The following is a 15,818-nucleotide window of genomic DNA, read 5'->3' as shown; positions in this document are numbered from 1 at the left end:
GATTTTCTCAATATTTTGATTTTTTTGCATCCTCAGATTCCAGATTTTCAAATAGTTGTATCTCGGCCAAATATAGTCATATCCTAACAAACCATACATCAAAGCTTATTTATTCAGATTTCAGGTGATGTATAAATCTCAATTTCAAAAAATTGACACTTAAGACTGGTTTTGTGGTCAAGGGTCACTCACACACTCACACTCACACTCACTCTCACTCTCTCACACTCTCTCACACTCACTCACTCTCACTCTCACTCCCTGAGAGGGGTGGAGAAAGACTAGAAGAAAGCAGAGGCAGGGGCTAACAAGACAGAGACCCGACAATCTGCGACACACACACACACACACTTCAACACTGCTTTCTATGTGAATATACTATAAAATAATTTATTCCAGTTGGGCAAAGATTCATTTTCAGCAGCCATTACTCCAGTCTTCAGTGTCACATGATCCTTCAGAAATAATTCTAATATTCCAATCTGCTTATCAACAAACATTTGTAATTATTAAATTAAAATTCTAATATAAATTATTGAAAACTGTTAATATGTTTGTAGAAACCATGATTTTTTTTTTCAGGATTATTTGATGAATAGAAATTTCAAAAGAACAAAAGTGATTTAAAACGGAGTTCTGTTGTAACATCCTTGCTAAATAAAAGTATTACATTTCTTTAAAAAAAATACTGTTTGGGGATGGTAGTGTATATAAGGCAACTTAGTGAGGTCTATAGAAGCATTTGTTTTGTGATGAACATCACAGTCTGCACTTTCAACAACAATCCTCCCTGCTTTACCATGTCTTTCCGTAACACTTTGGATTCCGCTCCTGTGCAACATGAGAATGATCAAAATACGCAGTTCATAACAGAAAATGGCAGGAGCTGCACCATCTATTAGATTATTTCTGCCACTAGTTGATGCTTTGGGTCTGTTTTGACTAGTCGTGGATCACATGGCTGGTGACAGCAGGAGGAAAGCTCCTTTGTCCACAAGCTGCATCACATTGTCATGTACCGGTGGACTTGGGCAGCACAGACTGCTGACGCTGTATGCCAAGAGTTGTTTATACATGGTAAACACAGCCCCACAGAATATTCAACTATTTTTTAGATGACTGAGCAACTGTGAAAAGACCTAGTAAAATGTGTCCGAGCTTTCTTCAGTCATACCCAAGATCAATGCCAATTAAACTGCCATAGATACTAAAATATGTCTTTTTTGTGCAAGATCCTAAACATAACAGCATATTGATGACACAATTAACTGACAAATGACTTAAATACCTGACAAATAAATATCTGGAACACATGAATTTCAACTTAAATGCTTTTTCTATAGACAATGAATTATTGAAATAAAAGAACTTTTCCATGACATTCTAATTTATTGAGATGCACCTGTATACATTATCGTTCAAAGCTTTGTAGTCAGTAAAACTTTTTTTTAAAAGAGATTAATACTTTTACTCAGCAAGATCAAATGTGAAAGTGAAGACTTTTCATTATTACAAAAAACTATTTCAAATAGGCGCTGTTCTTTTAAACTTCCAAAACTTGGCTTTCCACAAAATAGGAAGCAGCACAACAATGATAATGAGAAATGCTTCTTGAGCAGCAAATCAGCATATTAGAATTATTTCTGAAGGATCATGTGACGCTGAAGACTCATGTGACACTGAAGACTGGAGTAATGATGCTGAAAATTCAGCTTTGCATCACAGGAATAAATCACATTATTATAATATATTCACATATAAAACAGTGGTTTTTATTTGTGACCATATTTCACAATATTGTTGTTTTTATTGTATTTTTGATCAAAGAAATACACTCTTGGTGAGCAGAAGAGAGTTCTTTCAAAAACATTAACAAATATCTTACCAATCCCAAATATTTGAATGGCAGTGTATGCGCTGTACATTATATACTATATAACATATGTATGTCATTACCTGCACCACATATGCACTGTAGCTCAGCTAGGAAAGTATTTTTGTTATCTTATTACAAATTTTGATAAACTACCTATCTGGATGCAGGCCTAACGAAAAAGTGTTTGTGAAAATGCTTTTAAAGATAAACAGCATAAGTATGTGAGAATTAATGGATTCTTGGGAAAAGATTGAGAACAGAAATAAAAAATAAATAAATAAATAAAATATCCCAAATGTTCATCTGACCTTGACCACCCCATCAAAGCCTGGGATGGTGTTGACTTTGGCAGCTTTGGCGATGAGTTTGCTCTCGATCTTATCCCCCATGGCCTGGATGGCATGTGTGTCAGGACCAATGAAGGTCACCCCCTCGGCCTCCTGTAGAGGAAGAATTCATAAGAAGGCATATTTTATGTCATCTAAGTTATTTATTCTGAACAGATCTTACGTACCAATCATGATTATAGGCATCAAATCTATTAAGACAACCATCAGAAAATGTCACGTCACGCTGCACGACTCACATGACTCCGAGATAATCTGATCGTACATCATAACATACACCCACAGTTTTTATTCCCACATAAAACCTCAACACACCTGCACATTACGTGATCCAGCTGTACTCTTCTAGTCATAATACACCGCTGTGCATCATGATCTGATTCCACTTTTGTTCACAGCACCAGTCAAAAGTTTGGATACACATGACTGATGTATGTTTCTTATGATCTTAAAGAACTTAGGTTCGTTCAAAGATTTGGGGTCAGTAATATATATCTATCTATCTATCTACACTGAACAAAATTATAAACGCAACACTTTTGTTTTTGCCCCCATTTTTCATGAGCTGAACTCAAAGATCTAAGACTTTTTCTATGTACACAAAAGGCCTATTTCTCTCAAATATTGTTCACAAATCTGTCTAAATCTGTGTTAGTGAGCACTTCTCATTTGCCGAAATAATCCATCCACCTCACAGGTGTGGCATATCAAGATGCTGATTAGACAGCATGATTATTGCACAGATGTGCCTTAGGCTGGCCACAATAAAAGGCCACTCTAAAATGTGCAGTTTTATCACAGCACAATGCCACAGATGTCGCAAGTTTTGAGGGAGCGTACAATTGGCATGCTGACTGCAGGAATGTCCACCAGAGCTGTTGCCCGTGAATTGAATGTTAATTTCTCTACCATAAGCCATCTACTTTAATTCAGCAAGGATGCATTAAATCGAACAAAAGTGAGAGTAAAGCCGTTTATGATGTTACCAAAGATTTCTATTATATAAAAAGATTCAAATAAATGCTGTTCTTTTGGAATGTCTATCCAGCAAACAATGCATCTCAGTTTCTACAAAAATATGAAGCAGCAGAATTTCACCAAAAATTCAACATTGACAATTAAAAGAAATGTTTCTTGAGCAGCAAATCAGCATATTAGAATGATTTCTGAAGGATCATGTGACACTGAAGACTGGAGTAATGGCTGCTGAAAATTCAGCTTTGCATCACAGAAAACAAGTCATTTTAAATGGAAATAATATTTCACAATATTACTGTTTTATGGTATTTTTGATCAAATAAATGTAGCCTTGGTGAGCAAAAGAGACTTTTGACCCCAAAAACCTTTTGAACGTGAACAGTAGTGTAAACAGAAATATTTATAATTAAATAATTTGTTTTGTAGACAAATATAAATCTGTACATTTCTTTACAAAATTATCATCTTGATATATTATAATGCTTACAGATAATTATAAACTCAAGTATCTTCATTTGACTTTTTTTTTTTTTTTTAAACCTACCTATATAAAAAATTTACTATGAGCACTGGCCACGCACAGCATTCTAACATCTTGAATATCTAAATCTCTCAACCTCAAAAGAGGTAAACTACCATACTTTTTTGCCAGGGGAACCAAATCCCTTCACAAAAAAAAAGACCCCTGGGGTATGAACCTTAGTGAAGTAAAGAAAGGTAGCTTCAGGTAACGCCTGCAGAAACATACATCTAAATAACGAAGCCAGAAAAAAGAACGGGAAAAAGGAGATCTGTTCTTTTCTTTGTTAGTCTCGAGAATCGGGAGACTGTTGCTTCCTGGCTAATATACTACGGATAGTATGCCTGAGGCGCGCAGAAGCCACAGAGCTCTGTAATTAAAAGAGGGATTTGACCCCATGACTCTTTCAGCTCCAACTGGACCCATGGTGTCATGAGATAAAGGATAAATCTAAATGAGGCCAAAAAAGCGATCTGTTTGTTCTTGACAAGTGCTCGGGAAAAGAAACAAACTAAAGTGTCAACAAAATCAGCTTCCGTAATCAATTAAAGTCCATTACAAATCACTAAAACTATAAAGTGAAGAAATTCCATAGGGGAATTTATTTTTCACTGAATCAGAAGTTTGCAAGCCCGAAAATTTAAAAGGTTCACAATTCTCTCTTATGTTTATTGCCAAATATGATAATAAATATAAAAATATAAAATAATGTATTTCCTTGACTGAGACAAATGAGTCCTTAGAGCAAATAACGACCATTTACCATTTCAAACAAATGACTGAAAACAACTGAGCTGTAAAAAAAAAAAAAAGCTATAATAAATAGCAAAAGTGCAAAAAACTAAATAACTCCAGAACAAAAAAAAACACCAAACAAAATAACAAAATACAAAATAAAAACAAAATATAAGACAAACACAACTAAAATTAGATACAAAACAAAATCAAAAAGAACTCCAAAAAACACAAAACAAAAAAAGAACTTCAAAACAAAATGCCAAAAAAAAACTAAACAAAAAACATAAAACAAAAAAACACAAAACAAAAACCAGTAAACTATAGAACAACAGAACTCAAAAACACAAAAACAAACAAAAATAGCTTTGAAACAAAATAACAAAACAAAAAACATACAACAAAACAAAACCACAAACAAAGCATAAAATAAAAAATAAAATAGAACACCACAAAACAAAGCAAACAAAACAGAAGAGAAAACAAAAAACAAAAAGAAAAAAAAAAAAACACGAGTCACAAAAGTTAACTAAACTATAAGGGTCACACGAAATAAAATACATAAATGGGACACAATATCAAGGTTTAAATACACTGACAAATTATGGTGGCCCCAGTCATGCTAGAGACCTTTCCCTCAAACCCCTGTCAGTGTCTCTATTGAGTTCTGGAAAATTAAATCCAATAAAACGCTTGGGCCCATTCAGATGTCACTCAAACTCTCTCCTCCTCCTGTTCATTTTTATAAGTCCCTCATGTGTATTTGTGCATGTGGTACATTCAAAGGCTAAACAACCAGCAAGCCGCTACAACAAGAGTAAAAAAAAAAAAAAAGAGTGTGAGCCTCTAGAAGTGTCAAGAACTTGTGTACAACTGTGCACAGGAGTGAGAGAACACTAGGATAATGAAAATCATCTTGTTCAAGACAACATCCAAAGAGTGAAAAGGCATGAAAACACACACGCACACTCCACTCAAACTCAAACTCCTCTCTGCTATTGAAAAGCGCTTCTCTTTTAACATGCTAAAGAGGCTGTAGAGGTAATCCTAACAGAGCTCTCTAGGCTGAACCTGCGCATGCCCAGGGGCTCTGGCCAATCGTTTGCGCTGCGTAAAACTGTACTAACAGTTGGGCAGAGGGGGCAGCTATTCAGGATGGGGGGCTCATTCACCTCTTATTCATGTGGGGGGTATCGCTATTCAACTGCTAATGTAATGACATCTTCATTTCCACGCACACACAGAAGGCAGTGGATGGCCCACTCATCTGCGTATGTGCGTGTGTGTGCACATGCGTATAAGGGAATGTAAAAGAGTGAATGGGGGGATGGAAAGGTAGAGGCAACAGAGCAGGTACAGATGTGGTTCAGGAATTGGTTATGAAAATAATTATTTACATTTATTCATCCAGCAGGCACGTTTATTCAAAGCAATTAAGTATACAGGTTAAGCTGGACAAAAACGTCTGGAACATAATAAAACAAAAGATTAAAAGCGATTAAAACAAAAACTTCTAAAAGCTTAAAACTTAACATTAGTCTGACAAATGGTTTAAATTAAATGCTTATGCTTAAACCACTTTCTGTAAGTGTGTGAAACATTGCATTAACTATTTTCTGTAAGAAATGCATTACTATGACACTCCTGACTCATTTGTAAGCCCACACACAATCAGAATTTTTTTGTTTTTTTGCTGATTTATGGGGATTTAATCACAGCAAAATATGTTTAAAAGAGATGAAAATAATATTATTATTAGCTAAAAAGGCATTACTGCCACATTGTTTAAAGATGTAATCATATTCAAAGGTAAAGTGTGCAATTGTTTTGCACCATTAACGGTAGCAAACAGAACCACAACAAACTTTTTCAGACTAGTTTCACACCTCCTCCATCTGCCATTATTCAAGTTAAATAGGTATTCTACCTACAAACTCACAACATTGGTTGAAACAATGCTGTTATGGACAGTTAAATTGAAATAGAAAAAGTGAAAAACAAATAAATAAATAACAATTCTGAAGTTTTGCTCTTTTTAAATGTAATTCTATGAACATATTTTGTGTTTGAATCGTTTTTTTAACTGAATTTAGCTAAAATTGTTGTTGGCAGGGCAATCTTAGTGACAAAATGTATCCTTTTCGGTGCATTTACATATGGATACAAGTCACAATAGACATGATAGCAACTAAAGAGCACCATAGTGACAATGCTTAAAAACACTATAAACAATTCAGTTCATTATACAATAGTTATTAGCCATCAAATAAGGATTCTCACTGGCTGCATCTGAAATCTCAGAGTAGATAGGGCCTACTTCTTTTGAATAAATACTTTTTGACCATTAAAAAAAAAACATTCTATATTATAAAAGTATGTAGTAACAATGCAATCTGGAAATACTACATTCATCATGTTGTCACTGTCACGTGACCTACAGCATCAGTTGTGTTTCTTCTCTGCCATTCACAACTCCGTTCACTGGATCCGACCTTCAACATCTTACCGGAATAAGTAGGTCACCGGGTGCTTTTTGCCTACCGTTTTATGAATACTTCTCTTTTCATATACTGTAGTTTGTCTACTACAGGTGCATCTCAATAAATTAGAATGTCGTGGAAAAGTTCATTTATTTCAGTAATTCAACTCAAATTGTGAAACTCGTGTATTAAATAAATTCAATGCACACAGACTGAAGTGGTTTAAGTCTTTGGTTCTTTTAATTGTGATCATTTTGGCTCACATTTAACAAAAACCCACCAATTCACTATCTCAACAAATTAGAATATGGTGACATGCCAATCAGCTAATCAACTCAAAACACCTGCAAAGGTTTCCTGAGCCTTCAAAATGGTCTCTCAGTTTGGTTCACTAGGCTACACAATCATGGGGAAGACTGCTGATCTGACAGTTGTCCAGAAGACAATCACTGACACCCTTCACAAGGAGGGTAAGCCACAAAACCCAGACGCAGAAATTACAAACTTCATTACAATTTCATTTATAAGAGAGTTTTGCATTAACATCACACATCACATCAATAAAGAATGTATGTATAGCCTACTCATGTAATTTTAATGACTGAGGTACAATCCAAAATGCAGCAAAACTGCTTCTATTCATTCTGAGTTGCTAGGCAGATTTTCCTCAAAGTCGATGTAGATAAAAAAAAAATAAATAAAAAAAACTGTAGTTTGTGACTCATTCACTGCAGGACAACAGTCAAATCGAAACGTGTCCTTTACATCAATGCAGTCGCAAACCTTGAAGAGACATGAAACAAACCTGGGTTCAGCTGAGCTGATTCGGGTCCCTGACTTCTTAATATTTAACACTTATTTTGACATGTTGATGAACTTTTAACAGGCTCTGTTGATTAACAGTATGATGTTCTGCCGAAAGCCTTTAAAACCGAAACCAGAAAAGCTCGTTTATTTTAGATTTTTAGCTAAAAATTTGATCTACAACTACTTCTAGGCAACCTATCAACGTGAGCCCGCCGTTGCTGTGACGACGCACCGCGTGTGTTTCCCTCCTGCCTGAATGTGATTTATATCAAAGGGGATCTTGCGAGCACATCAGCGCAGCTGCCAGAAACTCTGCCAGGAGAGTCTCACTAAAGAGAGTAAGACATGTAACACATGATACACGCACCAGATAGGTGTATATTGTACAATAAATAACCATGACTGACTATTGGGGACAAAAGAAACAAAAGGTAAGAAGAGAAAGAGAGAGGCGTGTCATCTTCCCACATCTCTATTCTCAAATTCTGTCTGTTCCTCTTTTCTCTGTTCTACAATGCAGCAAAGCAGGCAAAAAGAAGATAACTGGCAGAAGAAATCTGGAATCCTAAAAAAAGCAAAAATATCTAGATCAAAAAAAAGAGAGTGACGGCCCCATGTGAACTCTCTGTGTGTGTTTGAGGCCTGCCATGACACGAAGCATGTCCTTATTTAGTCATAATCGATTGAACGGTTAAAAAAAAAGAAAGATGGTAGCTACTGAGTTTAGTTGCCATGGCAACACTGAGACACAGTTGGAGGTTGGCACATGCACTTGTCAGTACCGCAGCGCTTGGCTCAATTATTTTGGGACACAGGGGTTAAAGCGATAGTTCACCAAAAAATGAAATTCTATGAAACATTTATTAATTGTATTGTTTCGAAATGGTATTATCTTCTTCCATGGAAGACAAAAGAAAAATCCAAAGTATTTTTGAATAATATTCTGGATGTTCTTTTACAAAAAACAGGAGTAGAGCGTTTAAACTTATAAAAGCTTATCAGATGCGATTATCATATGATGTGATTTCAAGTTTTCCTTTCTCTTTGGAGTGTTACAAGCTGGTTGTGCATAGATAAGATCCCTGAAGTTGCAAAGACTAAAGTCTCAAAACCAAAGAGATATTCTTTATCAAAGTTAAGACTCTGCCACGCCCCCCTAAAACAGCTCGTTCTAACACGCCCCCACATATCTACCTCACTATGTGGAAATATTAGCATAATGCCGCCCTGGGGCATAGCGGACCTACAATAATGTACAGTATTTGAAAAATAATGTGTTTTTTGAACATTAAAGCATGTCAACATATTCTGTTACACCAAATACACAAAATAATGATCTTTAAAAAAAGCATCATATGACCCCTTTAAACTACCATAAAAGTAGTCCATAAAGCCTGTGCGTTATTTATAAATGCCTTGTGAAGCCATACAATAGTGAGGAACAAAATATATAATTCACTGAAATTCTCAACATCTGCCCTATCTCTCCATGAGAGTTTAAAAGAGAAGTAGCAATGCCCAATTCTTGAACAAATCATACTTTTGAGTCCAATATTTAAAAAAAAAAAATACACTAATCACTTTAGTTTAGTTTCACTAAACTAAATTGAATTATTTGTTCATAAATCTAACACATTTAGATTTGACTCTTAGCACTTAACATCTCTCTGGAGGGGAAGAATATCAATAAACAATTATTTCAATTTTGGTCTGTTGCTCACTCAAAACTAAGACTGGTATAAAGCTATTAAAAGTTTTGTGTCCTCTTTGAAGCCTGAACGCTATTAAACGTTCCTATTAAATGTTATTGCAGAGGGAATAAATGTCAGGACATTGTCACTTTTTGGGTGAGCTACTTCTATAGGATTATTGAATATCAACCACCCTACACTACCGTTCAAAGGTTTGAGGTTAGGGAGATTTTTTGTTTGTTTGTTTTTGTTTTTGGAAGAAAGTGATACTTTTATTCAGAAAGCATCCATTAAATTGCTCAAAAGTTAGAGTAAAGAAATATATAATGTAACAAAAGTTTTCTTTCAAATAATCTTTTGAACGTTCTGTTTATCAAATAATCATTTATAAATATAAAATGGAAAATGAAAATTGTATCATGGTTTCCACAAAAATATGAAGCAGCACAACTGTTTTCAACAACGATAAATAAGAATTAATAAGAATTTTTGTTGAGCAGCAAATCAGCATATCTGAATGATTTCTGAAGGATCACGTGACACTGAAGACTGGAGTAGTGGCTGCTGAAAATTCAGCTTTGCATCAGGAATAAATCAAATGTTAACATACATTCAAATAGAAAACAGTTATTTTAAATAGAAGTAATATTTCACAAATACATGCTGGAGAGACTTCTTTTAACCAAACTATTGAATGGTAATGCAAGTACACTCAATATTACGTAAATGGACTAATACTATCAGAACTGGCTACATTCTAAGAAATACAGCACTGTCCTTCAAAAGAAAAAATGGAACTGAATGTGAATGTGGAATGAGTCTCTTTGTCAGATGACCCTTTTGGCCTTTCTGCCTTCATTTGGGTTGCAAATAATCTTCTCACCTTAGAACTCACACCTGTAATTAAATTACTACTGGGGGGTCTGAGCTGTTAATTACGAAAACTGTGTGTGTGTGTGTGTGTGTGGGAGGGACACTGGCCGATGTAGAACAATAAGTGAAGGGGCTACTCAGCCCCCCAACTCTAACACAAACTCATTTAAATATTTCTTTTCTTTAACTATCCACATTTCTTTCTCACCAGTCTCTTAGCAAACTCCTTATTTTCAGACAGGAATCCATAGCCAGGATGAACCTATAAGACAGAGAAAGAGACAAAATTATTTACCTGCATGCATCCATAGAATTAATGTGATACAAGTGACATTTAACAGCTTCATCGCATCACTCAGTTTATAGATAATAACATTGTCCAGGGCACCATATGATAATATATGTCCTTGTTTACACCAACATGGATTAGGCTCCAACTGTGCTAAATTCCCGTGTTTTACCTTACACATGTACACACACACTTACAGCTTGAGCTCCAGTCTGCTTGATGGCGTTCATGATAGCATCCATGTTCAGGTAACTTTTACTTGTAGGGGCAGGACCAACACACACAGCCTCATCAGCCATCTTTACATGAACCTGATGGAATGAAATCACAGGAAAATAGTCAAAATAAAATTGCATTTTGTGACTTTCTCTCATTTAGGGTAATTAGCATGCCTGCAAAGTGTCACTCTGATCTGTTGTGGAATGCGCATACAATTCTCACTATTAACTAGTTGCTTATTAGCAGGCCTATTAAACAAGTCTGCCACGTTTGTTCTGACCAACTGAGGAAAAAAGCATTACCATAAATCTCGCTACCAATGGTGATTAAATCTAAAGATCGGTTAGCTCATATCACATGAAACCATGAAAATTATTATTGTTATACTTTATTCTCAAATTATCAATGTTAACAACATCAGCATTGGTGACTATGAGTAGTGTGTATTAGCGTGTAGATTTCAATTTCTGCACAGTCTAATCTAATTGTCATACTCTTCGAATTTCATATTAATCAGAAGCACATTTATAACTGGAATATAATTTAATTTCATTCACATGTGTTTCATAAACACATAATCCTTTCTGGATTACAATCCGCCATCAAAATGATACATTTAATTATTCTGGCTGCTGTGAGAAAAGGCTATAAACGATCCGTAACCTGCAGGATCCTCACATGCGATAGCCTACTAGCCGGGACAACTTCTTAATGTTTACAGACGTGACGTAATGACAGCAGCATGCTCGAATTTCCCGCGAAAACCTACCCGTACCACTCAAATTAGAAAACATTATTATAAACTAACCGTTGTGAATCGAGCTAAAGTAAGGCGATAGTTTTGAACACTGGCTAGTTATGTACTTGCTCAAATATTGATTTCGGATTATTTTTAACCAAAAAAAGTTACGGACTGCAGCTTTAACATATTGATTGTTTATTAGTACTTATAAAGCACATATTCTGCATGACCATATTCTACATCCCTAATGCTACTCAATACCTAAACTTAACAACTACTAAACTAACTATTAATAAGCAGCAAATTAGGAGTTTATTGAGGCAAAAGTCGTAGTTAATGGTTTGTTAATGGTGAGAATTGGACCTTAAAATAAATTGACCGAAATGTCTATTTTGATGTTTACAGGTCAATTCGACCCATTTATTTAATTATTTGTGGCATTATTATTTAGACCTGATTTATTTATTTATTTAGAGTATTTTTTTTTCTTGTATTTTTTATGCCAGTTTCTCAACCACCCTTTTAAGGGAATTACATTTATGCATTTGGCAAATACTTTTAACCACTGAAACTTACACTGCCTTTAAGACGTACATCTTTACCAGTTCATGAACATTTAGATTTAGTTTGCTGGAAATCAAACCCACAACCTGGGTGTTGCTAATGTCAGTCTATGAAGTTTGAGCTTCAGGAAAGCATGCAAAAGAAGTACTTTTACAAAGCTGTTTTTAAAATGTTGATTTTCTTTTAAAGATCTTTTTTTTTCCACTATGTTATAACCAGTATTGCATGTTATACGCGTTTATAACATGCAATACTGGTTATAACATAGTTTATGTAAAAAAAATGTTTACCCAGATTTTTAACCCAATACTTTAAACATTTAAACACTTATTTTCATAGTTGTTCATTCCAGTTAGTCGTCTGTGCAAATGTCTTTGTGACCAAGATGTCGTCACACACGGTGTGAAGCAACTGTGACAGTGAGCTGACGGAGTGACAGACCACACAATGGGGAAGCATTAATATTGACAACTGCATCAACAGGGGAGGTTTGGAAAAGACTCGCTAGCCAACTGCTGCTTCTCTGCTAATGTTTTCCACACATGTGTAAAAAGGGACACAAAGTTGTTTTCCCTCACATTTAACGAGGGTGACGCAAACAGAGGTAGAGGAGTTTCCAAGGCACTCAAATGAGCCCAACAGACTGAAGCAGCCACATACAGCAACCTCTGACTTTAAGGATCATCTTACTGAAGAAGTGATTATTGAATTGGATATTTTTAACCGACTGTAAATTCTTTTTGTTTACAGAAACAATTTCTTAAATTAAAATAAACACTACTTGGTCAAGGTTTTGAATCACACAGACAAATCTCTAGTGAGTGCTCTCTTTAATGAGTATTCCGTCTGAGTCTTTTAATGCAGCGCAAAACTTGACGGCTCCCCACCATTTGTTTCAGGAGCCTAATAAACTTATTTTTCTGTCAGCACCAACCCTGTTAACTAGAGCGGATGTGAGATCCGGCTTACTTTTAATGGACCACTTTAATGTAAACGCTAAATTTCTAAATAAATTATTTTATCTTTCGTGATGTTTCAGAAAATGACATAAGAAAAGATAAAAAGTCGAGTTGAAAGAAAGATTCTGCATTAGGAATGTGTTTGTAAAATATTCGAACACATCAATCCTGGGGTCAGTATATGGACTTCTAATGTCAATTTGTTCCCCCATACAGAGTCCAGATTATCCCCCACTGCTCTGGTTTAAACATCTTCATTTAGATGCTCTTTGGAAGCTGCAAATCAAATGCAAAAGATCCCCACCTCTAACCCCCCCATCATTCCTACAATCCAGCACAGAACACAGCAGGGGGACGAGCTGAGTTTAAAACACTGCCTCTATCAAACTCTCATGCATATGGAATAGGAGGGGGTGAAAACTGACAGCTATCAATCATGGCAATAGAGGATTACACTCCATGAAAAAATAAAGGTGAGAGGAGCAAAAGCTTCGGTTTATCTTGCAATGCTTGTAAAAGTGTAGTGGGGTCTAATTTAGATATCAGTACCAGACTGCCTCCAGATGACTAGCCTGCTTCAGCCAATCTATTTATTCATTTCAAATGCTTCATAGTCTTCATGAACAGCATATACGGGCAGTTGTATTAGTAATCTTTTCTTTGATATGTGGAAGTTTTTAATGAATTATCAAACATAATTTACAGTGGGGTCAAAAAGAAATGATGTTTCTATTTAGCATTTTTCTAATTTAATACAAGAATTTTAATTAAATGATACTATCATTTAAGTTAATGTGAAAAATGTATAGTTCACCCAAAAATTAAAATTCTGTTATCACTTCCATGAAATTCCAAACCTGTATGAAGATAAACAGTAACCAATTGTTTTGGTTTTTTTACCAGCATTCTTCAAATAGGTCATACAGCTTTGGAACAACATGAGGGTGAGTAAAATGATTCTATTTATTTGCTTTAAATACTTCAAAATCCTAAAACCTTTGCTTTCTTATTTTTTATGCCATTCCAGCATCAAGGCCAATTTCATGATAAGAAACAGAATAGTTTACTACATAATGACAACCAATAAATAAACTTACAGCAGAAACTTCGTTTTTGAAACAATGTGCTCTCAGACTTTTGAACCTCAATGTATTTGTCTTTTTTATTTAGGTCATATTCATTTCTCTCACCGCACTAGAGTCCACATCACTGTGAACTGCGACTGTCTTGATGCCCATCTTCTTACATGTTTTAATCACCTATGAATGGAAACAAAGAGAATATTTAACAGCAAATGAATGGGAATGTTTTTTTTTCTTTTTCATAGTAGTAAAACTGTATTGAAGGTAAAAGACATCTAGAAACTTCATGTAAAGAACATACATGTAGGACTTCACCCTGATTTAAAATGATAATGGAAAGACAAATCTAATGTTTTGCCTTAAACACACTGAAAGGATCCTTGCTGGTGAAGAACACACTCTCTCACTCACCCTGCAGGCAATCTCGCCTCTGTTTGCAATGAGGATTTTATCAAAGGTCTGTGGAAAGGAAAAGGGAACAGGGCGATTAAGACATTTGTTTTGTCAACACTTGATTTGTCCACAGTGTGTGTCTCTAACGCTGACTAAAGCTCAACTCATTTAGCTGTAAGTGAAAGCTGTTCAACACTCACTGCTTTTTAGATGACAAGAAGAGAGAAGAGATAAAGATCTTAGAGATCAAGTTCTAAGTGCAGAACTGAATATAAGAACTGGATGAACATTAGGGGTGGGAATCTTTAGGCACTTCACGATCCAATCCGATTCTGGGAGTCACGATCCGATTCCAAAACAAATCTTGATCTACATTTTTTCCTAACTAATTCTTCTGCTGTGCAAATACAACTTTACATTTTAACCAAAATTGCAGTTTCTATGCTTTTTGTTTAAAGTAATCTTTGTTAGTCAGTACTGCCATCTTAAAAATAGGGGTGTGCATCTTCACTGGTTTCACGATTCAATTAAATTACAATTATCATGCCAACGATTCGATTCAACTCAATATCATGATGCGTCACATTCTCAATTTTCAATATTACTGCACATGACTACATTTTCATATACATTTTATATCAAATTTATTTATTTTTTAATTAAATTATATAAGCAGGCTACTTTTTAAAATAATTATTTTAAAAATAAGTGTTCTTTAAAGGGTTAGTTCACAGAAAATTAGCCCATAAATTACTCACCCTCAAGTCAGTAATTAATGACAATTTTCATTTTGGGGTGGATCGAGTAATGCTTTAAAGGGTTAGTTCACCCACAAATGAAAATTAGCCCATAAATTATAATCCCATAAAATATCCATATTCAAAATGTAATAATCACTTTAATGTAGTTTGCGCCAACAGTTGTACACGGAAGCAGCTCTGGAAGGATGACCTCGCGTTGCGCATGCGCCGCTCAGAAGTGACGCACGCGGAAGCGCAGGGGAGAGATCAAAACAAACCACTTATTAGAAGTACAAAACGAGGATTTGTAAAGAATAATGTCGGAGGATTTTGATATAAGCCAAGAGAGGTTTTCCTTTGCTAAAGTACGGAAACTTTGCTTCCTTTACTCCTGTTAACAAACGTTGGTTTTCACGAGACTCAGCGGCGCATGCGCAACACTGAACTCATACGTCATTCACCCGGAACTGCTTCCGTGTACAACTGTTGGCGCAAGCTACATTAAAGTGATTATTACGTTTTG

The 15,818-nt window shown here is 35.3% G+C and overlaps 1 protein-coding gene across 1 annotated transcript in view; it reads right to left on the bottom strand.

Annotated features, from left to right (window-relative positions):
- Positions 1 to 15,818, bottom strand: part of pcca (propionyl-CoA carboxylase subunit alpha) — a 56,198-nt gene that overhangs the window by 35,946 nt on the left and 4,434 nt on the right. The window contains exons 3-7 of the mRNA XM_016500253.1: positions 14,574 to 14,621; positions 14,271 to 14,339; positions 10,794 to 10,907; positions 10,516 to 10,569; positions 2,185 to 2,316 (exon numbers count right to left, since the gene is read on the bottom strand). Of these exons, the coding sequence (XP_016355739.1) occupies positions 2,185 to 2,316; positions 10,516 to 10,569; positions 10,794 to 10,907; positions 14,271 to 14,339; positions 14,574 to 14,621 (417 nt within the window). The remainder of the gene's footprint in view (positions 1 to 2,184; positions 2,317 to 10,515; positions 10,570 to 10,793; positions 10,908 to 14,270; positions 14,340 to 14,573; positions 14,622 to 15,818) is intronic.

Source organism: Sinocyclocheilus anshuiensis, unplaced genomic scaffold, assembly GCF_001515605.1.
Source record: "Sinocyclocheilus anshuiensis isolate Anshui unplaced genomic scaffold, SAMN03320099.WGS_v1.1 scaffold94, whole genome shotgun sequence".
NCBI lineage: Eukaryota > Metazoa > Chordata > Actinopteri > Cypriniformes > Cyprinidae > Sinocyclocheilus > Sinocyclocheilus anshuiensis.
This window is presented reverse-complemented; position numbering and strand designations above follow the sequence as displayed.